Raw genomic sequence first — 27,314 nt, forward strand, 5'->3', positions numbered from 1 at the left:
TCAGTGAGAAAAGTATTCCTTGTAGTATTTATAGTACTCTATTGACAATACTAACTGTAACTTTCTTTTCGATTGTTAATTATTTGTTCGTTTTCAATATTTCACATTTTCCATTATTCTAAAATACAGAATTCTGGAGCTCAGGCATAGAATGTTCGAGATCTACAATTAAAAAAACAACAACAAAAAACAACATTGAATTGTCATTGAATTGTGAAATTGTTTCAATTTATTGAGTTACACATAAAGTTTGTTAGCATGGATAAACCATATAAAAAAAAAAGGGTAGAGATGAAGCGATTGAGAACCGGATGTAAGAAATAGAAATGGATTCTACATTTTCTTCAAGCACTTCAAAAATGTTCTCGATATTTGACTGGTCCCAAAGCCTATCTAGGAACTCAATGTGTCTTAGAAAGCGATCACGGCAACATTCACAGTTATATACCCCCCTACGTTCTCTCCCTTTTCCCAACTTGTCCAGACACGTGATAGGAGCATGGCGCAAATATTTCTAATCACAGAGATTTAGTATTGTCAGTCTAGATCTAGACCCTAGCGCTATTAGAGCATGGAATGGGTTGCCTGACCTAGCAGAATGTAGGTCATTGGTTAATATGCATGACTAAATGCATGACGCGTAGGATGTAATCATATTCTTTTTTGAGGTAAGATTGACGCGTAGGATGTAATCATATTCTTTTTTGAGGTAACATCTTACGTCTGTATTATATAAGATAAGATAAGATAAGATCTATAACACATTTACTTTCATGACCGTTCCAAACTAACTGATTTAATTACACTTGCTAGTGGCTTTCATCTTTGTTGTTTTAAGTAATTTATGCTATGTTTTTCTTGTTCCCTTTGTGTGGTTTAACGCTTGTCACTGTCCACTCCCCTCCCAATCCCCACGCTTTCCAGAGAAAAAGATTTAAAGAGTTTTCAGATATTTGAATTCAATGAAACATATTTGTTTGTTAAATCTCTCAAAGATGATTGAATACATCAAACATGCTTTGTTAAAAAAGACAAAAACAATATATAGCATCAATTAGCCGGTTCCACTGACTTTAAAAAGACAATAATTTCAATTGTATGGTTCAAACATTTATTATCTTTGGACGAAGAAATTATCTTAAAACTAAAGAAAGTTGTTCAAAAACTACTAGTGTCGATTTCTACCTAGCTCCGAACTAACAGGGAAGTCTAGCAGACGATCACGCAGGCCAGCAGACGACAACAGGAAGAGGCTTCGGAAATGAGGCCAGTTTGATCTTTGACCTTTTCATCCTAAAACATCTTGACGTCCGATGACAGGACCAGTAGTGTTTAAAGAGGGCACACAGCTGCGAGCGATACGACAGCATCAGATATTCATATTGTCATCAAGAAATGGATTCAGTCATTTGAGAACTGACTTTGAAAGCCTGGAAATTGAGTCAGCAGAAGTAACTCGATTAGTGTTTCAAGTATTGTTAATGTATGCAGGCGGGTTTCTTGTTTCTCTAAACTCTGTACAGCTGTGGTGCGGTCATCTTCACAGTGGACATTGCTCCACAGTAACGTAAGAAGTTCTAGAATTGAAAGCAGGTTGTGGCCTCACTTGCTCTTCTTTTCAATTAGTGATTTAAAAAAAAGCAAGTTTTTAGCTTAGCTTGTTGAAAGGTCTAAAAAACGCAGTCATAGTATACTAATGTAATATCAGTCCACTGATATATGCCTAAAAGAAGTTTGATCTCCACCGATGAAGAAATGATGAAGACAACTTTAATTTTTCAGAATTCAAAAGTTCCCAGATTTAAAGTTTTTAAATATAAATTTATGAAATAAGAAAAGCTTAAAAAAACAACAACATTTGTATGTTAATATGAAACCCCATGCAGTTATCATTACATGGGGAGATTTATTACAGCCTAAAGTGCCATGACTTGCAAGAAGCTGTAACAGAACTGAGTGTCATTACACTTACTTATGACAGATACTACCTACATTGAAATGACTTTTTAAAATGTATCGATTATACATTGATGATTAGATTTTTTTTTGTCATACTCTGTTTAGGTGAGGATGCATGTCATGACGGTGTCCTTGACATTTCACATCCGGAAGAAGTGATCTAATGTTTCTGTATTTGTTTTAAGTTTTCAAATTATGAATAAAAACGAGAAAAACACACATTTCTACAACGAAAAGAAATGTCTATGGAACAAAGAAAAACACATTAACCCGATCATTTCTACAATTATCTTTTGTTCGCCTTTCAAACGCAGACTTTCTGAACACAAGAAAACATTACGACATTGAGTCTTTCTTTTTTTTTTCAAGAACAACGTAAAGACTTTTTTTTCTAATAGTTACGCAATTATGATGGAATGTGTTTGAATGTGTCCCATTCTTCTCTCTCTCTCTCTCTCTCTCTCTCTCTCTCTCTCTCTCCCTCTCTTTCTTTCTCGTTCTCTTTGTCTCCGTGTATTTTGCAAGACAGCTTCTTCCAAAAAGAATTATCCCACAAGATAATAGAGCCTTCAAGACGAGAACAATCGTACACAGGAAGTGTAATTGGTCTTTTACACAGAGAGAGAGAGAGAGAGAGAAATATTTGTTTGGGCTATGACATAGCAATCTTCAAATCCGAAAGAACATCCCAAACATGTAAAACAAACAAAGCAACTGTCTTAATGTGTATTTATAGGATTATTTAGAGTTTAGAAGGTAGTGTGAATGTTTACGGTTCGTATAAAAGCTTCTAGAAGTGGATGGAAGCTAAACTCAAAACTTTAACAATTTATATCAAGTTTAGGTTTAACAAGGACAACATGTCCAAAATGTCACACCCTTGTGGTTAAACTGTGATTGAGGTTTGTGTTTTAAACACTTTAGGAGCCAAACTCATGCGGCTTTCATGGTCAGAATTTATTCAGGTTACAATGAAGTACTGATCCGCAAGAGTGCGGCCTGATTTCAATGACTACATATTAGATCAGTGTTTCCCAAACTGTGTACAGCGGAACCCTAGTGTTTCGCGAGGCCTGACTGGGTGTTCCACAAACTACTGGATACTTAACTAGAGTAGGCCACCGCGGGAAGTCATCTCTCTAAAAAGAAAATAAGCAAAGTGTCCCGCTAAATACAAAGAATGTGTGAGATGTTCCGTTAAGGACAAAGTTTGGGAACCACTGCAGTTGACATACACGTTGACGGCTCCCCCCAAAATGCACGTAGTCGAGACTTTGAGGACACGTTAAAGCCTCAAAAACATGATCGAGAAATGATTTAGTGTTCATGAGCACTTTGATTGTTCATCGGCTTACGCCCGCCACACTTCGAAGATTATATAATTTATCATCGCAAATATGGGAGCATATGCGAGCTGACAAAACGAAATCAGATTTTATTTATCATCACTAAGTTCGAGGTCCTCAGACGTATGAGCATTGAATGGTCAAGACCACTGGTCAAGCCACAGCGGTTTCCAATACTCAGAAGTTATACAACATGTCATTGATTTAAGGTTTATGATGTGTGTTTCAGTTGAGCGTTGTCCATGGAATAAACTAGAGAAATGTGTCCCTGTGTTACTGGGGCTAATATTCTATACTTATGGAGCCATTAGTCGTTACAGATCAACTTATGTATAGAAATGTAATATTAACAAAAACTAAATGAAATTGTTCTGAAACTATTTTACCAAAACCCTTTTGATTTAGTGCTACATTTATCATTTTATGTGATATTTGACGATTATATTTTTTAGGCGTCAGAAAATAAATTCATTTGTCTACTTAAAATGTTTGCAACAGTGTAGGCACTGTGTAGGTCTCTTTTCGGTTAATATTCACATCAATCCTCAAATCTCTAGTTGTAGTTAAACAATCTTTTATTCGTGGTTGAAACCCATAATGCCGCCATAATTAGTTTATAATGCCGATATATATGGTTTTTTTTTAAACAGCCACACAATTCTTTATAAAACAAAGATGTAGGCTTATTATCATGTTCCGCAAACTAGTAAAGATCCGCCCACTGGTCCTGGTAGATTCAACATTCAGAGTCTCTATTCATAAACGCACAAACGTTAAAGGTCATGGTATCAATCCATCAGAGAAAATATGAGAGTCCTAAGTAGGTAAAGATACATTTTTCAACCTTTTTTTTTTGGAGGGGATTTTCTCCACTTTGTGTCTACGTTTCGGCGGGCCGGATATAACCACGTCGCGGGCCGGATCTGGCCCGCGGGCCGTATTTTGGGCATCACTGTTCTAGATATTTAACAGTTGATATAGAAAATATATATCGCTGAGAAAAGAATTACAAGCTTGTTGATAATTTTCTTCAAATTGAAAAATAAATAAATTTAAATTTGGTAAGAGAACTAATTAAAAAAATCTTCATTTTGTTCGGCGTAGAGGCCTAGAAGTTCATTGTTCCAGTAGGTCGTATAACACCTTTTCAGGCCTCGTGGAACACTAGGGTTCCGCGGACCACAGATTGGGAAACACTGATCTAACATTTTATTTTAACACCTTCTCTCCCACTGTTAATCCGTTTCCTTCTCTATTTGACCAGCGTCCCCCTTTTCTGTCACGTGATCTACGGCGGCTGTCGTTAAGTGTTACTTAGCCTTGAACGTCTGCTCGATGACCAAAAAAAAACAGGAAGGGAAGGGGGGAGAAGGTGAATCTTTGGGCGAAATCGATTTCAGATTATTTGTGTAGTTATAGTTTATCCGTATCGACCGTATCTTATCCGTTAGAGTAGAGTATTCGAGTATCTCTAGAGATTGAGTCCAGCGGCATCGATATTAGGAGTAAGTTTCCGTTTTGCATGATGGAAGAAAGGGAGGGGAGGGTGTAATGTTTGATACTGGCCTTTGGGATAGATCTAGATCTGTTCACATGCTGTTCATTTGGTTTTCTAACTATCAGCCCAAATGACTACTTACCTAGCTACCTAACAACCTAGCTATTTGCCCAAATGACTACTTACTTACCTAGCTACCTAACAACCTATTTATGATAGTTTGGGATTAGACGACTACCTCCTGTGAATATGTATAGGACATATACGTAAGATAGGAAAATAGTTGAAATTAATTCTGTATATGTGATCCCTAGCGCCCGACTGTTAACTTAAATGATATTTTAATGTCTAGAATATATCTGTCCTAAAGTAAGTCACAAGGATTATGCATAATTTCAGCTTAGTCGCAATACTGCTTGTCACAAAACATGTATTCCAACATTGCCTGCAACAAAAAAAAACATGTTCCGACATCACCTGTCATCACGTATATATTCCAGCATCACCTGTCAAACATGTTCCACCATCACCTGTCATCACATAAACATCTCCTGTCACACATGTCTCAACATTACCTGCCATACATTTTCCAACCATAATCTGTCATCACATAAACATCTCCTGTCACACATGTCTCAACATTACCTGCCATAAATTTTCCAACCATAATCTGTCATCACATACATTTTACAAGATCAAATGTCGTATATGTTCCACCATCATCTGTAATGCATGTTCCAAAAATTGTTTCGAAATCGCCTGTCACTACACACTTGTTTCCACATTGCCTGTCACTACACACTTGTTTCCACATTGCCTGTCACTACACACTTGTTTCCACATTGCCTGTCACTACACACTTGTTTCCACATTGCCTGTCACTACACACTTGTTTTCACATCACCTGTCACCATACACTTGTTTTCACATCGCCTGTCACCATACACTTGTTTTCACATTGCCTGTCACCATACACTTGTTTCCACATTGCCTGTCACCATACACTTGATTTCACATTGCCTGTCACCATACACTTGTTTCCACATTGTCTGTCACCATACACTTGTTTCCACATTGCCTGTCACCATACACTTGTTTCCACATTGCCTGTCTTGTTTCCACATTGCCTGTCACCACACACTTGTTTCCACATTGCCTGTCACCATACACTTGTTTCCACATTGTCTGTCTTGTTTCCACAATGCCTGTCACCATACACTTGTTTCCACATTGCCTGTCACCATACACTTGTTTCCACATTGCCTGTCTTGTTTTCACATTGCCTGTCACCATACACTTGTTTCCACATTGCCTGTCACCATACACTTCTTTCCACATTGCCTGTCTTGTTTCCACATTGCCTGTCACCATACACTTGTTTCCACATTGCCTGTCACCATACACTTGTTTCTACATTGCCTGTCACCATACACTTGTTTCCACATTGCCTGTCTTGTTTCCACATTGCCTGTCACCATACACTTGTTTCCACATTGCCTGTCTTGTTTCCACATTGCCTGTCACCATACACTTGTTTCCACATCACCTGTCGCCATACACTTGTTTCCACATTGCCTGTCACCATACACTTGTTTCCACATTGCCTGTCTTGTTTCCACATTGCCTGTCACCATACACTTGTTTCCACATCACCTGTCGCCATACACTTGTTTCCACATTGCCTGTCACCATACACTTGTTTCCACATTGCCTGTCTTGTTTCCACATTGCCTGTCACCATACACTTGTTTCCACATTGCCTGTCACCATACACTTGTTTCCACATTGCCTGTCACCATACACTTGTTTCCACATTGCCTGTCACCACACACTTGTTTCCACATTGCCTGTCTTGTTTCCACATTGCCTGTCACCACACACTTGTTTCCACATTGCCTGTCACCACACACTTGTTTCCAAATCACCTGACACAGTGAATAGTTCAGTATTTATTACTACAATCTTCTCCACTCTAACCCACCAAGCATAATTCAAGCATGAGTTATTGTTGAAAGTTTCTCATTTCACTACCACAGTCAAACAAAGATCTACATTTCTTTTGTTCTTTGCATGGCCTAATGCAGGAAGGTCGACTTGACCCATCTCAAATGTCTCACTTTTGTTTGTTTGTTACCCAGACATTTTGTATAGACTTGTGCTATCAGCGGGGTATCATTCCAAGCACGCACGAGAACTAGCAAATAATGGCAAGAGAAAGGGAAACAACTTTTTTCAAAATACAGACAATAAAATCAAAGCCTGCAGAACTTTATATAAACGTTGAATCAATCAGTTGCAAACACTCATAACATCGATTGCTAACATACACACGAGAGGGGGGGGAGGACGAAAGAGCGGGAAAAAAGAGAGACGGGTGAGAGAGAGAGATAGAGAGAAAGAGAGCGAAAAAGAGAAAGAATCATAGAGTAAGAGAGATGAAGAGGGCGAGAGAGGGAGAGAGAAGACAAAAGAGATAGGAAAAGAAATATAATATAGAGAGCGAGAAAAAGAGTAAAATGGAGAGGTAAAGAGAGAAAGACGGAAAGAGAAAGATTGAGAGAGAGGATGAGAGACAGAGAAAGACACAAAGAGAAAGATTGAGAGAGAGAGGATGAGAGACAGAGAAAGACACAAAGAGAAAGATTGAGAGAGAGGATGAGAGACAGAGAAAGACAGAGCACTACAGCTAAAAAGATAATCTAATCTATTCCATTGAATTTAAGGTATATGTATGTATGTATGCCCCGCATAAAAATCCAATCCATTTGACCAATCTTGATCAAACTTGGCATAAATGTTCCTTAGATCATGGTGGAGACAGTAGTGTTTGTTTAATGTCCCTCCCCCAAACCGGGGGGGGGGGGGGGGGGGAGGGGGGGTTGAACTAAAATAAAAACAATGGCTTAAATTTACCTCTATTAAAGAAGGATACTTTTTAACAAATCAGGTAAACCCGTTTTCAAACTCCACTTTTATTTTTGTTGCAAAATCAAATGTGGGAAGAGAACATCTAAATCCAATCCACTAGATCAGTAATACCCAAACTCTAAAAAAAAAACTATGAAAGATTATCTACAACAGTGAAAAGAAGTTAAAACTCTTTTGATATTTATACACACATAAAGCTTACTTCTTAGCACTAAATATTGATCAGAAACAAGAAGCTGTGGTCAAATTGTGTGTTTGGCTATTACTCGCAAAACAAACTGCTGTGCTTACTTAATTAAAAAAAGGCGAATCAAGCAAACAAGCAAATCTGACAAAGCCTGGGCAGATGCTGTGGAGTGTAGACGGACATACAGCACAAGCGCAATAGCCGCTTTACCCTGCTATGGTTATTCAAACTTATAAAGTGTTAATCTTGTTTCATGTCATCTGCTATCTAAAACCAATGATATTAAGCTAATGTCTAAAGACAAACCTTCTGAATCCATGACTTAGAAGTCCATTGATAGAATAAGACAAAGGAAAAGAATGATGCCGCTTGAGTTAAATCCCTTGGACCTCCATGTCACTTGTTCTCTATTAGAATGACATTCCATGCCGTTGTAGGTGTTCGCCTGATCCAGATATTTAGTTCAGCAATGTCAGTCTGTATAGAAAGTTTCAAAACAGGATTAGCGCTTCATAAGCACGAGAGACTAGATCTAGATTCGATTGTATTAAAAAATATAACACATTTGAGTCTAAAAAAGAGAGCTATCTTGGCAAAATGTGAAAAAAAAGATATGTTTTGTAACATGATAAATAACAAGTAATCCACCAAATTGCTTCACCTTCAATAACCACACTGCCTCAACCACCTTACTGCTCCACCATCCACAATACTTCAACAACCAAATTGCTTCAATAACCACACTGCCTCAACCACCTTACTGCTCCACCATCCACAATACTTCAACAACCAAATTGCTTCAATAACCACACTGCCTCAACCACCTTACTGCTCCACCATCCACAATCCTTCAACAACCAAATTGCTTCAATAACCACACTGCCTCAACCACCTTACTGCTCCGACATCGATACCACACCTGTAATTGGAGTCTCTAGGCAAGGCGAATAGTGAGGCCCAAGACGAATAGTGAGGCCCAAGACGAATAGTGAGGCCCAAGACGAATAGTGAGGCCCAAGACGAATAGTGAGGCCCAAGACGAATAGTGAGGCCCAAGAGGAAATGAATAGGGTGGTCCCAAATGAAATACAAAAGCGAAATAAATTAAGCCCGAAATAATACGCAATAAATTAAAAACTTCCTGTATCTAGATCTAAATCAACAAGAAGGTTAAATTCATATCGCGCCGTTAGCACGAAAGTGTTTCATGGACGATTCATGATCACCAGATAAGAACTAATATTTCGAAGTTTCATCAAAATGAACAATGGTCTTCTAACATATAAGGCATATTAGTATAGTTCCAAGTAGATCTAAATATTGGAGAGTAAACATAAAGCCATAGGGTCCTGTTATGTTTTAGATTTGATTCATGTTTAAGTTTTTTTCTCTTAAATAGCTTCTTTGCGTTTTGTGCGAGGCTCCCATCCATCGGAGGCCCTATGCGGCTGCCTAGTTCGCCTATGCTTAAGGCCGGCTCTGACCACACCACTAATCACACTTCTCCCTCACCAACAGTTTTGCAACAATTATTTCTACATCGGACACCTTATACTTGTAGCCTACAGTTCTCTATTGAACAAGTACATCTACATCAGACACCTTATACTTGTAGCCTAAAGCTCTCTATTGAACAAGTACATCTACATCAGACACCTTATACGTGTAACCTACATTCTCCATTGAACAAGTACATCTACATCGGACACCTTATACTTGTAGTCTTAAGCTCTCTATTGAACAAGTACATCTACATCAGACACCTTATACTTGTAGCCTAAAGCTCTCTATTGAACAAGTACATCTACATCAGACACCTTATACTTGTAGCCTACAGCTCTCTATTGAACAAGTACATCTACATCAGACACCTTATACTTGTAACCTACATTCTCCATTGAACAAGTACATCTACATCGGACACCTTATACTTGTAGCCTAAAGCTCTCTATTGAACAAGTACATCTACATCGGACACCTTATACTTGTAGCCTACAGCTCTCTATTGAACAAGTACATCTACATCAGACACCTTATACTTGTAGCCTATAGCTCTCCATTGAACAAGTACATCTACATCGGACACCTTATACTTGTAGCCTACATTCTCCATTGAACAAGTACATCTACATCGAACACCTTATACTTGTAGCCTACAGCTCTCTATTGAACAAGTACATCTACATCAGACACCTTATACTTGTAGCCTACAGCTCTCTATTGAACAAGTAGGGGAAGGTGGGGTGAAATGTCACAAGGGTAAGTTGTCACAAACACTATATCGATATAATGTGATGCGCTATCAAAAATGTGAAACTACAGTTGAGATGTTTACGGAAACATTTACAAATAGTTATAAAATGAAGTCGATACGCATTTTAAAATTATCATGATTCATTGTTTTTGACTGTTCGGAAAGTGGAATTTTATTTTTGTGTAATTTTGTTGAAAAACACTTATAATTTTGAGATGATTGTCTAACATTACACTGTTCCATGTCTCTGTGTATTAGTTACACATTGAAATTAGTTTTTTTCTTAAAGCTCGACCCAATAAAATGTTATTGGAATAAATGTTCAGAAAATTGTTGTGGGGCAAGTTGTCACACAGGTTGGGGTAATATGTCACAGTTGTGACAATTTGCCCCAATGAAGATTAAGCATTTTGAAAACAAATTTTAATATTAATATTTGTTTATAAATAATTATTTGTTTGATTGATTCCTTTTTATGGATGATACCTAAATAGATACCTAAATAGTATTAAGCGACTTTCTCTTTAAATAATGCTGTTTACAAAGGTTATGACAGCATCAACATACAGAAAAGATGTCCTCCGGGCGCAACATTTATTTTAGGAAAGAAGTTACCTAGTCCTACTATTTAGATAGGTTGGAAGTGAGTGCATTGCTGAAAGAAGTGAACAGATATTGTACAAATAATATATAGAAAAAATAAACATTATTTTGAAGAAAAACCTACAGCTTTCCTTGTTAGGTCCAAAACTTTTCAGAACCTCCACATACATATCATTATTTCACGACGGCCAGTCAAGGAAACTACTATAAGAACAAAGTCTTGACTTAATATGCTATTTCTTTTAGACATAGCAAGATATGGTGATTTTTTAAATGTGTGACATTTTACCCCATGCCTGTGTCAACTTACCCCGGTGTGGGGCAAATTGTCACAACCTCAACCCAGCCACTTTTTTGTTGTATAACTTTGATAAATAAAGAGATAAAGTTTATTTCATTTACTCTAATTGTTGTCTGAATGCTTATTTTACAGCATGTTAAGTTTGGTGAGAATCAATGAATTCTAAATATGTTTAAAACATCAAAATCTGAAAACTGTGACAACTAGCCCCACCTTCCCCTACATCTACATCAGACACCTTATACTTGTAACCTACATTCTCCATTGAACAAGTACATCTACATCGGACAACTTATACTTGTAGTCTTCAGCTCTCTATTGAACAAGTACATCTACATCGGACACCTTATACTTGTAGCCTTCAGCTCTCTATTGAACAAGTACATCTACATCAGACACCTTATACTTGTAGCCTACAGCTCTCTATTGAACAAGTACATCTACATGGGACACCTTATACTTGTAGCCTAAAGCTCTCTATTGAACACGTGCATCTACATGGGACACCTTATACTTGTAGCCTAAAGCTCTCTATTGAACACGTGCATCTACATGGGACACCTTATACTTGTAGCCTAAAGCTCTCTATTGAACACGTGCATCTACATGGGACACCTTATACTTGTAGCCTATAGCTCTCCATTGAACAAGTACATCTACATCGGACACCTTATACTTGTAGCCTACAGCTCTCTATTGAACAAGTACATCTACATGGGACACCTTATACTTGTAGCCTAAAGCTCTCTATTGAACACGTGCATCTACATGGGACACCTTATACTTGTAGCCTATAGCTCTCCATTGAACAAGTACATCTACATCGGACACCTTATACTTGTAGCCTACAGCTCTCTATTGAACAAGTACATCTACATGGGACACCTTATACTTGTAGCCTTCAGCTCTCTATTGAACAAGTACATCTACATGGGGCACCTTATACTTGTAGCCTATAGCTCTCTATTGAACAAGTACATCTACATCAGACACCTTATACTTGTAACCTACATCTCTGCATTGAACAAGTATTCAATAATGAACGAATGTTGTTTTTTTTTAATGGAAAAAAACAACAACTTAAAAACTTAACAGTAAAATTACTCTGACAAACAATCAACCTACCCTCCTGACTACTTACTTACCTAGCTACCTGACAACCTAACTGTCTGCCACCTGATACTTACTTACCTAGCTACCTGACAACCTAACTGTCTGCCACCTGACTACTTACTTACCTAGCTACCTGACTACCTAGCTACCTATCCACCTGACCACTTATCTAGCTACCTGACAACCTAACTGTCTGCCACCTGACTACTTACTTACCTAGCTACATGACTACCTAGCTACCTATCCACCTGACCACTTATCTAGCTACCTGACCACTTATCTAGCTACCTGACTACCTAGCTTCTTCCATGTACCTGTTATCTTCATGTTTCTATCTATATTATTTCAAAATTAATGAAAATATGTGAAAACGATGACTCATCATTTATGACTCATGAGTTATTTTACAAATTATGACTCATGAGTTATTTTTCAAAACACATCTTTAAAGCCAAGAGTTTAGACTTTCACAAGACATGCATACAGGTGCTTCCACATCAGGTGTTCACCACTCTAGTTCATTCTGTGAAATCTCCACGTGGCATATTGTCCTGGCTAATGACTAAAGTGTTGGTGCTGTTGAAACTAACGAGACATTACCTTTTATTTGACATTCTTTGTCAAATAGACAAAAATATATTAACATTTTAGAAAATACGTTGAGGGAATAACTCCACATTTGCATCCATATCTCTCAATACTGTAAGAATGTATTTCCTTTATGATATTAAACAAAATTCCTTAATTGTGAACATTTTATTAAATACATATTTTTATTGACTCATGTAATGCCTTCGACAATAAAATAATTGGGCAAAGTTTTATCTTCATTTGAACATGGGAATAACATGAGACAGAGTGAGTTGATAGAAGCCTTGTACCAGACAGACAGAGTGAGTTGATAGAAGCCTTGTACCAGACAGACAGAGAGAGTTGATAGAAGCCTTGTACCAGACAGACAGAGTGAGTTGATAGAAGCCTTGTACCAGACAGACAGAGTGAGTTGATAGAAGCCTTGTACCAGACAGACAGAGTGAGTTGATAGAAGCCTTGTACCAGACAGACAGAGTGAGTTGATAGAAGCCTTGTACCAGACAGACAGAGTGAGTTGATAGAAGCCTTGTACCAGACAGACAGAGTGAGTTGATAGAAGCCTTGTACCAGACAGACAGAGTGACTTGATAGAAGCCTTGTACCAGACAGACAGAGTGAGTTGATAGAAGCCTTGTACCAGACAGACAGAGTGAGTTGATAGAAGCCTTGTACCAGACAGACAGAGTGAGTTGATAGAAGCCTTGTACCAGACAGAGTGAGTTGATAGAAGCCTTGTACCAGGCAGACAGAGTGAGTTGATAGAAGCCTTGTACCAGACAGACAGAGTGAGTTGATAGAAGCCTTGTACCAGACAGACAGAGTGAGTTGATAGAAGCCTTGTATAAAAATACTCATGAATGATGTTAACAATACTTAAAGCAAAAACAGTTTGGAGAACTGAAGAAGAAAGTGTTTTGTTGTTTAGCCTCTACACTTAGTTCATGTGGTCCGTCCCGTGGTCCATGCTAGGGGATAGAATCCTTGTTTAGCCTCTACACTTAGTTCATGTGGTACGTCCCGTGGTCCATGCTAGGGGATAGAATCCTTGTTTAGCCTCTACACTTAGTTCATGTGGTACGTCCCGTGGTCCATGCTAGGGGATAGAATCCTTGTTTAGCCAAAGTCCCTGCATTTGTGTATCCCTTCGCAATGAGGGAACATATATTTTGTTGTCCAGGGTGTGTCTTTTGTGAAACTCTATCTTTGAGATGAATTGATATTTAGACCTGGTCCATACACCTGAGACCATACTACATTCACGGGCATGATGTCTGGGTGCTGTACATTGGGACAGAAAATGTCTGGCAGACGACAAGGGGAAATAAACGTTTTGGAACTTTTCAGACCTGTTGTAGTTAATCTCCTTATGCAGGATTACATATTTCTTTCATCTATTAATACCTTTCAAAAGTATTAAACATGTAAAAGAGTAAACAAAACGTTTATTTCAAACAATAAACTAAATACCTTCCCGATATGAAAAAAAAAAATAATTTCTTCGCTTAGATTTTGATTATTTTGTTTTGTTTTTGTCCGTGAGATCAGACAGAACAAACAAAAAGAAACAGAAGTCCTCCTTTTTTTTGTAGTGAAAGATTATTATGAAGAATGGAAATGGAGATTTGTTTGGTTAGGCCCATTTAAAATATTTACCTTTTTTTTTTAAAAAAACTAAACTCTCGTACAGAAAACACCAGACAAAGGGGAGCAATAACAATATTGATGCATTCTTCTTACATAAGCGTAGCTCTTCAACTTTAAAGTTAACATATGCTTTCTTTTCTTCTTGGGGTATAAGAAAACTATTGATTGATGCATATACTTATTATCATTAATATAAAATATCTTAGCGTTTGATACTTATACTTCTTATTGAAATATTAAAAAAAAAACAATTCTAAGACAATAACAACGGCAATATCAATGAACCATCCAAAGACATAAATTACCATACATTATAACCATCCATTACACCATACATTACACCATACATTACACCATACATTACACCAAGCATGTTCTATTATTTCTGACGCAGACAAAGCTGTTGGTTTATCAGAGATAGTTTTTGAATAAATAACACTGACAGTATTGCTATCTCGTAACAAATAACATTAACTTTTAGTGATGGGGCAAATGATAGAACAAACTCAGCACAACGATGCCCAAGTGTAGCAAGAGCCGAGCTCAAGCTTCTTTACTTTCCATAATGTCTGTTGCCCATCTGGGGGCAGTGGGGACTTGTTGACGCTGTAAAATCCCGAATAAAGAATCGAGCTTACATTCGAGTTTCAAATCTAGCGATTCACAAGCCGAGCACTACGTCAAAAACAAAACACAGAGAGAAACAAGCAAAATATAAAAATTAAAAAAAAAAAAACTCAAAGGAAATAACCGCAAAATTCCTGTACATATATCTCAATACTGCATGAACAGACTCCCTTTTTCAATATCAAACACAATTAATTAATTATCACCTATTGGTTAATGTTTTGATTGATTTTTTTGTATTTTCATCGATTATGAATAATTATGCAAAATTTCAATTTCATTCGAGAATGAGAAGTAGGAGAAATAATGTGAATAAAACGTATAGAAGGTAATAACTCCACCTATACAGCCACATCTATCAATAAGTAGCATTTATTTTCCTTGTTCGATACAAAAATTTTTTTAAATTACTTATAATTAATTAACTAATTGCTTTTTTTTATTTTGATAAATTTCAACTTGATCCGATAATGGGTGTGGGAGAAATAGCGTGTACAAAAACTATACCAGCTAGGCCAACAGAGTGATTTAATATAAGCTTTGTAAAAATAGTGAAATAATGAAATACGCAAATTCAGCGATAGAGACAAGAAGATAAAAAGAGAATGACAAATATTTGACAGAATAGTGAAAGAAAACATGTTTCTAAAAAATAGAAATGACAGGAAGAGAATTAAATAGCAGACGTGTATCAAATAGAACAGGCATTGCATACAAAGTCAGAGAATTAATTTAAAATAGATACAACATATTCAAAAACATTCTAAAAAGTGGCTTACAATTTGGATCTGAATCTATGTTTTAAAACTCAGCATGAGTAAGTTCTGAAAAGAATATTTTTTTCCCTCCAGTCATTTTATGTTTTTATTTTTAATATTAATTTCTAGCATCCATTGACCAGACCATTCCGCATCCATCATCAGGGAATTCCCCAAAGAGTTCTTACATCTGTGCACAGTAGAAGGGGGAACAAATCAGTCTTGACAATGAGCTTAATTTATTAGATTAAGATTCAATAAATATTTGAGCATCTATGTCCCCTGGTGGCTCAAACTTCGATCGCTGGCTTGGAAGAAGTGAAAGTAGATAAGTAGACTCTTGTTAAGGAGCGTGTACTTTCTGGGCTTTATATAACGCAAAAGTACTGTCAGGACGGATTTAAGTAAGAGAAGGCCCTGTTGATTTGTTTATTATGACCGATCACGCCCTTTTTTTCTTTTTTATTAAATTTTAATAATTTGAATAAACGGGTCACATTTTAACGATCAATCTACAATACTTTTGTTTAGCCCGTGAATGAAATTTTTCGTCAGTCTTTTCTCTTTTCTTCTCTCTATCTTTCTCTCTCTCTCTTTCTTTCTCTCTCTCTCTCTCTCTTTCTCTCTCTTTCTCTCTCTCTCTCTCTTTCTCTCTTTCGTTCTCTGTAACCCACATCTTAACGATCAATCTAAATTCTAAAATATGCATCATTGATTTTAATTCTATTGGGCCCGGTACCTGGGCATTGTAATCTCTCTGACATAGACACTTACATTTTGGGCCCGTTAATTTACTAACACTTTCACTTACCCGAACCCCCCACTCGGCCAAAAACAAAAAGTTAGTCCTTCATATGTCTCTTTTTCGGTATCTCAATTAAATCTATATTAAACTTCGACCCTGACCCCCCCTCCCCTATTTTTTTTGCTTAGTTTTACTTATATTTTTTTTCCATTTTCCGAAGGCTCTAATTGAATGTCACATTGCCCTTTCTACAGTCATTTTGGTATTTATAGACAGCAGCGTTTGGGAAAAAAACAAAAATAAAATACAAAGCTTTGATTGCTGTTTCTCGCGAATAGCGGTCCCAAGGTTGAGAATCTGTCAAAAAACGTTCTTAGTGAGCACCTAGGATGTAAAAAGAACTGGCAACGAAATGTGACGGGTATATGTATGATAGTTTATTTTACAAATATGTAATAGATTACAAGAAGAAAAATGATAATGTCACCAAGTCACTTACGTACCTTGAATTATTGTTAACCCTGTACAGCGCGTGCTCCGTTGCACGTGTGAGTAGGGAGCCATGACTGTAGGCCTACATAGACAAAAGGTTTCCGACCGAATATATCAATATTGTTTTACGTGTCAACACACACCAGACAGCTGTCTCTGTCTCGTATCTCTTTTATCCACAGTGCATTCTTCACACACACTAAATCAGGACGGAGTGTGGCCAGATTATGAGAAGTGTGAGTTTCACTATAGTCTAAAAGATCCTAGTTGTAGATCTATATTGAAAAGTTACTTTCATTTGGAACGAATCTAAAACTGTATTTGTTTCTATGGTTAAAAGTTAATGAAAGTATCATGTAGTCACTTTAACTGTCGAAAACCGCCTTATTATCTGCTGGTCTAGGATGGTTGTACAGGCGCGTTTAGGGATTCCATCGCTGGCAGGGCTTACAAGCCCCAGTTAAGCCACTTGCCAACCAGATGATATATCCGTATAGTTTGAGAACCTTTTTTCTTACAGCAGAAAGAATGAACTCTATTTGTAGTCAATATGTTGTATTTCACTAACAACTCATTATCTTATCTTCTTATCTTATAAAATACAGACGTTACTTCAAAACAGAGATCTGTTAACCCTATACAACGCGTATTTAGTGTACATAGAATTAAAATCAATGATGCAAAAAAATAGAAGACACTCCATTAGAAGAAGGAAGAAGATATGCGTACTGCTTATTCAAAAGCAATTTAAAAAGAAAATGCTGAGCCTGAATACGTTCTCGAGGTCTCTAGCCTCCACGATGAATAGCAGACACGCTAGCCACTGAGCTATACAAGTACTTATACAAAAAGAAGGTTATCTTTTGTTAGTTCCAGGTTTTCAGTCAATGACCTAATTCTCTACACAGGACTTATTTCCCCTTATCTAATAAATTTATTATGAATAATTGATCAAATTATTGGTCGACTTTTCGATTGATTGTTGTGTTGTCATCGACAATGAATAAATTGTGCAACGTTTCAGCTTGATTCGAGAATGGGAAGTGGGAAAAACAACGAGTACAAGATTTGTACCGGACAGAGTGAGTTGATAGAAGGGGTGAGTTGATATAAGGATAGAGTTGATAGAAGGAGTGAGTTGATAGAAGGAGTGAGTTGATAGAAGGAGTGAGTTGATAGAAGGAGTGAGTTGATAGAAGCTTTAGTAAAACCTCTCTCGTCTATAAAAAGGCTGGGTCTCCAAATCTTTCTCTCTCTCTCAATAAAAAAAATCTAATCTGCTCACAGTTTGTACCATTCTTCTCTTCACGAGAACCGTTGATCCTTAGACCACAAGACTTCGTGCTATCCATGGTCAGTGTCTCAATACCTCAAGTACAGTCAGGCTAAACATAGTAAGGGAGCTATCAATTTTCGACCTTACAGTAAACTGACCATCGAACTTATCACAACAACTAACTGCATTTATTAAAAACAGAATCCTCTTTTTTGCTAAATTAAAGCTACTTGTGTAGATATCCTTTATTCTTGTATCGATGATGTGATTTTTCTGTCAGAGGCACACACACACAAAAAAGGACTTTTAAGCGTTCTTTGTTCTACATGTTTCGGATGTTTCTTCATAATGAACGATTATTAGCTGACGTCCTAGAACTAATCTCACCAGGACGGCCGGAGATGGCGGTGGGTGGCAGCTGACCTGTCCAAACGACCAGGCCGCCATCTTTCTTCCTTGGTGCTTTTAGAGGTATGGAAAGGGTTGCCTGAATCATTTGATGAAACTTAGCAGAGTTTAAGTATCTAATTAATATGCATGACTAGATTAACTCATTGATACTTTCAGCACGTAATTATCATCTTTTTAATCACACGATCTATCCGCTTAATTTGATGTTGGTAGCTTAATATTACAATTGTTGAGCTCATGTTACTGTAACTATATACATTTCACACTTAAAAATCTAAAGGAAAGTTACAGCCAAAGACAGGTACAAATTGAGAAAAGAAAACTTTACTCGAACCCTGCAGACAATAGCTTTGTCTTCGTTGGGAGTAGCAAATTATATAGCTCACAGTGACGTCTGCCGTTGTTAGCTATTATTTGTATATATGCATATGTGCACTTCATTTTCACACTGTTATTTTGTCATTTGAATATTATCAATGATATAAAAATATGGGTTTAGAGCAAAAGAATTTTAAAATAAAAGACATGTGACGACATCGAAGCTGTAGTTTGTTAACCTGCTAAGAAAATGTTTACTATCGAGTTTTTATAATAAACAAAAGTTTACTTCCTTGTTCTCAAAATATTTTTAAAAAATAACTCTTTTTTTTTATTCGGATAGAAAAGAAAAAAGATCGATTATCTCCCTTCCAAGTCTTCCATCCCAAACATCGATCTATGTTCGTGATTACAGATAGTTTTATTTTATGCCATACTGGTGCTCTGGAAGTCATACACTCGGGCTACTGACGTGTCCTTTGTATCATGTTTCTTATATGACATCTATGTCAAGGGCAGGTGTGTTTATAAAGGGAAGGTAACTTCAAGATAGGGCCTAACTATGGGATAAGGGAAGAAACCAAGTATAGGCCTACTTTTCTGTAGGCTTGGCTCATGCCTGCAGACGACTGGTCAACATGCCGATCAAGCTTTATAGATAGCCTAATTACGAAAATGTTCATCACTTTGTGATACAGATTTTGGCTTTGGCTTTGGCTTTTACCAGGACATGGATATCTAAACTTTTACTAGGGCAGGAGTCTATAGCCACTGGCTATTAACCAGCCAAATTGTGGATTAATAAAAGTACAAGCCCATTAGTCTTCTGATATATGAAAAAGTATAAACGAAAACACAAAACAACTATTTTAAATAAACCTTTAAATTCCTATTTGACACCAAACTTTAACATTGATCGCTAGTAGCCTACCAAACTTTCTCCCCAGCCTCTTTATCCCCACAGAAATTCACACTTTACGCTGGCTGTAATTAACAGGAATTAATTTAAAGGACAGAACTATTTTTCGCCGACTTGGTCCCATGCCATAAGTATTCTTACGCCAATTGTAGAATTTGTTTGTATCTATGACGGAAACACTTTCAATAGCCCGCTCCAACATCAAGGAAGTGCTGTTTCTAGTCTATGTTTTGTTTTTTAGAAGTATACAAGAATTGTTTTTTTTGTACGCTTTTTAGCACCTGCAGAATCAAATGTTCAAAACTCTTTCATTTGTAACTCTCTTTGTTTGTTTGCTATTTAGATGACTATGTTGAAGTTCAATTTATTATCATTGCTGGATTTACCTATAGACCACATAAGTTAAAGGCTAGAGCTCCTCACCCGAATATATTTAAAACAAAGGAATATATGTCCTGAGGTTGATTACAATGGGCCCCAGTGATCAAATAGCTGAGAGCCTTATCAAGTCTAAATCCGGCCCTGGTCATTGAAATTCTTTAATTAATCGTGAAATTCCCACTAGAGATGAACAATTTGTAAGATTGCAATATAAGATTGCACAGCAAAATGTAATCGAAACTTAGTACAGTTTATTAGAAAGTAACGTGATCAAACGTTATAGATGATCTGAACACTGACATCGAACTTCGCTACATGTGGACAGTTTAGACCAATAGCGCGCTGTTATGTTACAGGTCTTTATGACGTGACAACGAGCTATTGGTCTTAGCTGCCCACAGGTTGTGACGTTGCAGGTCCGTGTTCAGGCCTGCTATAACGAATAGTCCTGATCACACACATCCATTTTATTATAAAATCTTCATAGCAGTGGTTCCCAAACATTTTTCTTAACGAAACACTTCGCACATTCTGAGTGTTTACTGGAACATTTTGCTTATTTTTTTTTAGTTTAATTCATTTGGTGGCCTACTAATTGATTATCCCAGCAGTTTGCGGAACACCTATTCAGGCCTCGCGGAACACTAAGGTTCCACGGAACACAGTTTGGGAAACACTGCTTTACAGCACGTGTTTGAAAATTATATTGAAAGAAAAGATAACTCTTACATCCAGAGCTACAAAAAAAATGTAGGTCAGTGCTTAACTCTAACATCATTAAACAAACTAATTATGAAATAATTTCTCGTCCTCCTGTGCCAGACCTAGATCTAACATGTGCGTGTGTTTAAAGTAGAAATGAAAGAGCAGAAAACAAAAAAATAGGAAGCAGTTTTCTAACAAAACAAATTAGTCTCGTAGTGAAATATTCTGTTTGTATTTCCTCTCAGGAGATTTGTGTTTACTTTGTACTGGTAGGTTTGCAGTTTGAATATCTAGGTTCCGTGCTTTAATGACATAAAGTAATAAGAAATCAATGTTAATAAATTAGGTCGACTACCTCATATGGGAAACGCCCATAGACGGAAGTAGATAGCCGAACAGTGAGCCCAGTACTCAGTATGTTTCAGGGAGTAAGGAATGCAACCCCCAGTCCCACCGTCTGTACGGATGTATCACAACTATACGGCGGCTTTCCAACCATTATGAGGAGATAGTGCAGCTATACGAAGGACTCCCTCGTAGAGCTGGGCCTCCTGCCTCGCAGGGCTAATGGCTGTATATTCACGATCAAATAAACCTGAGTTGGTTACAGACAAAGGTGTGAGCCAAGCTTTCATAAAAGGGGATGTAATTCCTTCCTTTGATCACGTGATTCAAGGCTCAAGATCTTCGACAATTTTTACAAGGCTTGTATCAACTCACTCTGTCTCTCTGCCTGTCCGGTAAAAGGTTGTGTATACGTTATTTCTCCCACAACCAATCTCGGATTGTCGTAGCAAGGTAACCGAGGTTAGGCTTCTTCCGGTTAGTCGAGTGACTTTACATAAATTGAGCAATACTGAATCAAATGTAAGAAAACATATCCTAGAAAACAAGACATACGTCAGACAACACACAAAGTGCGCATGCTCTTCATGGGGGTTCGAGAACGAGGTCCTCAAACTTCGGGTCATTTGAAAGATCAAAGACATTGTCCAATAATGTAACCTGCTAGAATTCCGAGTCTCACGCTGAATCTTCAGATATTCTGAATGTGTATTGTTTTTCCACAAGTGTAGGAACATTAAGACTTTCTACAGCACATTTGTCCTGATTTAATGTTTGACAACTTCATTGGAGTCAAAGGTTTTGAAGCTCTGCAAGGAAATTAATATTTTTTCTACTCAGTAGAAGGTCGATTGTGATCACGAGCTTGTTTTTCATGTCACATTTGAATGTTGTATAACACATTCAGCCGTAATTAGACAATGATTCTTTGAAGAATCGTTGCCTTACTGCGGGTGAAGTATGTAGCTAATTAAGCCACATTTAAATTTTGTTGATCGTAGGATAATGCGCAATCACTTATTATCCTACGTTAATTTAAAGTAGTTAAATTTAGAGACCCTCCTTTCTTCTATATAGAAAATTACATTTTTCTGTTTATGTATACTATTAATTCATGTAGTTTTTTTGACGTTGGACTACAGTAATATTACAGAAAGAGATAACAATGAAACGAAAACAAATATTTCTTTCTTGTAGTACACTTTCACGTTGTTTACGAATTATTATTATTATGTTAGAAACGAACGAGTATTCATTCCACGGTACTGCCAGGATCCGAGTTTTGTTAAAGAGAAACAAAAGTCATTGTCGTCCCTTTAACAATGTCCACTGAGGAATTTTCCGGTGATGTGGCAGCTCGAGTACGCTATTCTGCCTTAACGTGGCACTCGGGTGGAAAAGATCGCTAGAGGAAGTGTTTAGGCTAAATGAATGGCAAAACAAAACTCCTGTGGGAGTGCCCAAGGGAATACGAGAACTTTCCCATTGCACGGTGCGGAATTGAAAGAGACCTTCCACGTCTCTATCGATAATCCATGCGCCGTTCCTCAAAAGCCGTTACACTAATGGCGAGTCCTGCACGGTTAGTTTGGTAAAACATAGGAAGATTGCGGGGTTCCTGGTGTGCTCAGACTTCGGCCATGTATTCTAGTCCATGCGTCAGGAGTGCCAGATACATCGGAAATAGCAATATTTTTCATGGACATTGACTTGGACCTCTTCCAGACAGAACGGTTTGATCCAGCAGGCTTACATGCCTAGAGTTCGAAGAGCCTTCGGATCAACTCTTTTGACAATCACACGGTCTGCAGCAGTACCCCCCTAGGACAGGCAACGAGAATCTTCTTAGTAATGTTAAGGGGCCTTGACGGTATCTGTGAAGTCAGTTGTTATTAATATTATCATTATTATTATATTAATTATTATTAATATTATTATTATTATCGTTTTTATTATTTAGGTTAAAAACGAACTAATATTCATTCTCTGGCGCTGAAAGAGAAAAAAAAAATTCATTATGGTCTTTTAACAGTGTCCACTGAGACATGTTCTGGTGATGTGGCAGATCTGTAGCAGTACCGCCCTCTGACAAGCAATGAGAATCTTTTTAGAAATGTTAAGGGCCTTGAAAGTGTGCCAATGATGACAGTTGTCATTATCCCCTCAGTTGATATAACAACGTGGTACTGTTACTTTAGACAACTTCCATAAACGCTTCATCTCCAAGCTTAGGTTTCCCTTCGTGCATGGTTGCTACAATACTGCTTGCTAGTAAATATTGTTGATGCAGGTTATTGTTGATGCAGATACTTTATTAGTTCTGCAGGTAAATGCTGTTGATGCAGGTAATTGTTGATGCAGGTAGTTTATTAGTTCTGAAGGTAAATACTGTTGATGCAGGTAATTGTTGATGCAGGTAGTTTACTAGTTCTGCAGGTAAATATCTGCAGGTAAATATTGTTGATGCTGCTGCCCTGCATTTTATATATATTGGTGTTGCAGGTAAATATTGCAGTTCCCATTTTCAGACCTTGCGATCTATATGGCAGATGATGTAAAGGTCATCAGTTTCTGTGACCCACGGTTAAGGAGGGCGTCATGTGGCCAGCACAACGACCAACCACCTTTACTTTTCCCTAACTAATGTCAGATACCCATTAGAGGTGGACTCAGAGGCGCCCGAAATTCAAAATACCAGTCTTCACCAGGATTCAAACCCGGGACCCCCGGTTCGGAAGCCACCGCGCCACCGCTGTATATAATTCTATGGTATCTAGGAATATATTCCATGTAATTTTTTGTTCAAACAAATCACTTATTTGAACAGAACTACAAATGTTTTTCATTTAAAAAAAATATTTGATAACTTTATCTAAAAGAAAATCATCAAAATAAAAAAATAAAAATTTTAAGAAAAAAAAATGTTTTGCCATAGCTCTCTTATATATCGATAATCGATGAGATCTTCTGCTGTACTTACGAATCTCTGCTCACAGAAGAAGTCAACACAGACGGGAATAATTCAATGCAGCAATGAATTTGTTGAAATATCCAGCGTGATGAATGTTTCAAAGAGTGGACTCAACACTTCCCGAGGTAAACACTTATTAAAGTTTGATCAACGCACATGCTCTGTTTAGCCCTTCAGAGATTCAACGGGAGTCAAAAGGGGAGATAATCAGGGTGTTATCCAAGCATACCTAGCCAACAGCGCGAGCCACCGAGTGAGAGCAGTGTCTGAGTTATCCCTCCTTGTATTTCGCATTCAGTTCTTGTTTGATCAAACTAGTTTTCTTATCCCTGTTTTCTCACTGAAAATCTCATAGTGTGTAATAATCGATAAAACGAAGGTGAAACGGGAGACTGGAAACTGTTCAAAGGTATGTCAGATAAGATATGAAGACAATCTTTATCAATACTTTGTGCTGTTGCAAGTAGGCCTACAATGTCATACGTAAAGCTAAAAATGTAATTGACAAATAAATGAAACTATCAGTACACACCGGCAGCGCTCTTTAATTTCATCCCAGGATTTATATTGTTTATTTTGGCGGAACATATCCTCTTTTTTAACGTCTAATAAACAGGACACATTTTAACGCCCCTCCCCCCACACCAAATATACCTTTTAGCCCGTGAATTATTGTATCTGTTACAATGCAATGAAACAACCACCTGCTTTATCAGTTTAGGTTTTATTCATTGTCCTCGTTTAGTTGATCCCCTTCAAACGAAGTGAAAAGACAGTGCTACAGAGTCTAGTACTTGAATCTACATACGTAAGCACACTTAATCAATATCATTTCTGGCTTTCTCTCTCGGAAAAAAATAAATAGGAATAGACTCTACATCTATCTTTTTGATGCTCTTGGGCTTAAGTTTATTCTGAACTGTATGGAAGCGGAAATGAAAATATAATAGGTCTTAAGAAAAATTAAAAGTAAGAAAAAATACTTTTAAAAAATCCTTTTTTTGTCTTGGACTATTTCTATCAATTTTGATTTATACAGACTTCGGCTTTTCAGGGAAATACTGACACTAAAATACAAGGTTTGATAGAAAGCTTGCGTTTTTTTGCAAATTGCGGCGTTCGGCTGCAAGTCAAAACCGAGTCTTCGCAAACCCCTAGGAGATAAAAGGAATCTGTGTACGAAATTTCTTGCTAATCTGTACGATACTTAATGATATCTCTGGATACATATATAGGTTCTATTATAGTGACAAAACTATGTTGACAAAACAATGTTGACAAAACTATGTTGACAAAACTATGTTGACAAAAATGTAGAAAAAAAATGTAGACAAAACAATGCAGATCTTTAGTATGAAAGTGAAGTGGAAAAATACTACCCATATGTGCCTATATTAAGTCAAAATATTAGAGATAGAGATAATCCATCGGTATTGTTAGATGACGTTTCGTCTTTCATAGATAAATAGATGATATTATCTAGAGAGATTATTTCAAAGAACAAAACGCCCGGAAAAAAAAGTATTAAATATGTTTAGAACAGCCGAATGTCCCAACACTTGACTGGAAAGTCAGAAAAACTAAAGCAAGAACAAATCAATTTTGTCTTATCAAACTCTATGGAACACTTGCTTATTTTAAATTAGGCCTACATCCTCAGTCCTGTGTATCGGAGGAAATCGGAATTGATTTAGAATTTAGAAAGATGATTTTAAACTCGTTGGCATCTTCATGAAATTGAATTTTTTTAAAAAATATTTTCATCATGACAATTCGAGTTTTGCGCACCCCTTGCTACAGTTTACTCCTAAATGTACAAGAAAACTAAAAAAATAAAGACTAAAAGGTGGCTGACAGAACCACTAGAGTTTAACTATTCATAAATGACTGATTACAGAGGCGGCCTTGGCGGTATTGGCGAGTGGGGCAACAGCACCGTAAGCCCCGCAATAAGAAGAATCTTTGTTTACGTCAGCCCATCGTACAGGTATGTATGGTCCTGATTGGAAACTCGCCCATGGCTCCTCGCACAGCTAAGGCCGCCTCTGATACTGAATAGTGTAGGCCTAATAAGATTATGACAAAATGCTCGATCTTTCGTGAGCTTATAGCCTACTTTTGAAGATCAAAATGCGCAGAGCGTCGCATACAATATATTTTTTACAAAGCTTATATCAACTCTGTCTGTCTGTCTGTCCGTCTGGCCAAAAGTTTGTACACGTTATTTCTACGACACCCAATCTAAAATCAAGCTGAAATTTTGCACCATTATTTTTTACCTGACACCACAAGAATCAGTAATTAGCTATCTTAAACAAGGGAAATAAATAGTACTTGACTGAACTGGAGGTATAAGCTAAATTAGTCCCCTTTATATTAGGCTGCCGTCTAAGGTTTAGTGAACACAAACAGGAAATAGAAACAGTAGACAACTATACTATCTTCCACGTTCATAGACTCTTCGCTTGCAGAGTGGCTATCGAGTTGGCCTGAGAAGCTTTGGAAGGCTTTAGCTCACAAGTTTGAATTCAGGTCGTTCTCTAAAAAATAAATACATTTAAAAAGCAATCACCCAGATACCCCGTTCTTTCTCCCCAATCGGTAGAAAAATATTTATAATCGCACAGATTTATTATTGTTAGTCTAGATCTATCACAAATTTAATTACATGGCGTATCCAAACTAATTGATACACATTAATATAGGTTGTTGGTTTTTTTTTAATATTTTTTTTTATTTTGCTTGTTTGTGTTATTCTGAAACATTTGTTCAGAAGTTCTAGATTTCAAACTTCCGTGTCTGTCGGTTATTTTTCAATATGTTTCTCATTGAGGGCCAGCTACTCTGTTAACGCCTTAATGAACCTAACTCGCCTTAATCTACGCGCTCAGCAGAGCTCAACAGACGATGTAACGACCCGATAAACAGACGGTCTTGGA

At 37.2% G+C, this 27,314-nt stretch overlaps 1 protein-coding gene across 3 annotated transcripts in view; it reads right to left on the minus strand.

The window, feature by feature from the left end:
* The window catches only part of LOC106066613 (uncharacterized), a 188,279-nt gene extending 163,651 nt beyond the window's left edge, over positions 1-24,628 (minus strand). For 2 of the 3 annotated variants that reach the window (XR_008778244.1, XM_056031276.1), the window contains exons 1-2: positions 24,385-24,627; positions 8,225-8,395 (exon numbers count right to left, since the gene is read on the minus strand). Coding sequence is in view for 2 of the 3 variants with exons in the window: in XM_056031276.1 (XP_055887251.1) it covers positions 8,225-8,237 (13 nt within the window). In the remaining variant the exon portion in view is untranslated. Of the gene's footprint in view, positions 1-8,224; positions 8,396-24,384 lie in introns of all 3 variants that reach the window. The other variant, XM_056031277.1, reaches the window with a different exon arrangement.
* Between the last annotated feature and the right edge of the window lie 2,686 nt (positions 24,629-27,314).

Source organism: Biomphalaria glabrata, chromosome 5 (assembly GCF_947242115.1).
Source record: "Biomphalaria glabrata chromosome 5, xgBioGlab47.1, whole genome shotgun sequence".
Classification (NCBI taxonomy): domain Eukaryota; kingdom Metazoa; phylum Mollusca; class Gastropoda; family Planorbidae; genus Biomphalaria; species Biomphalaria glabrata.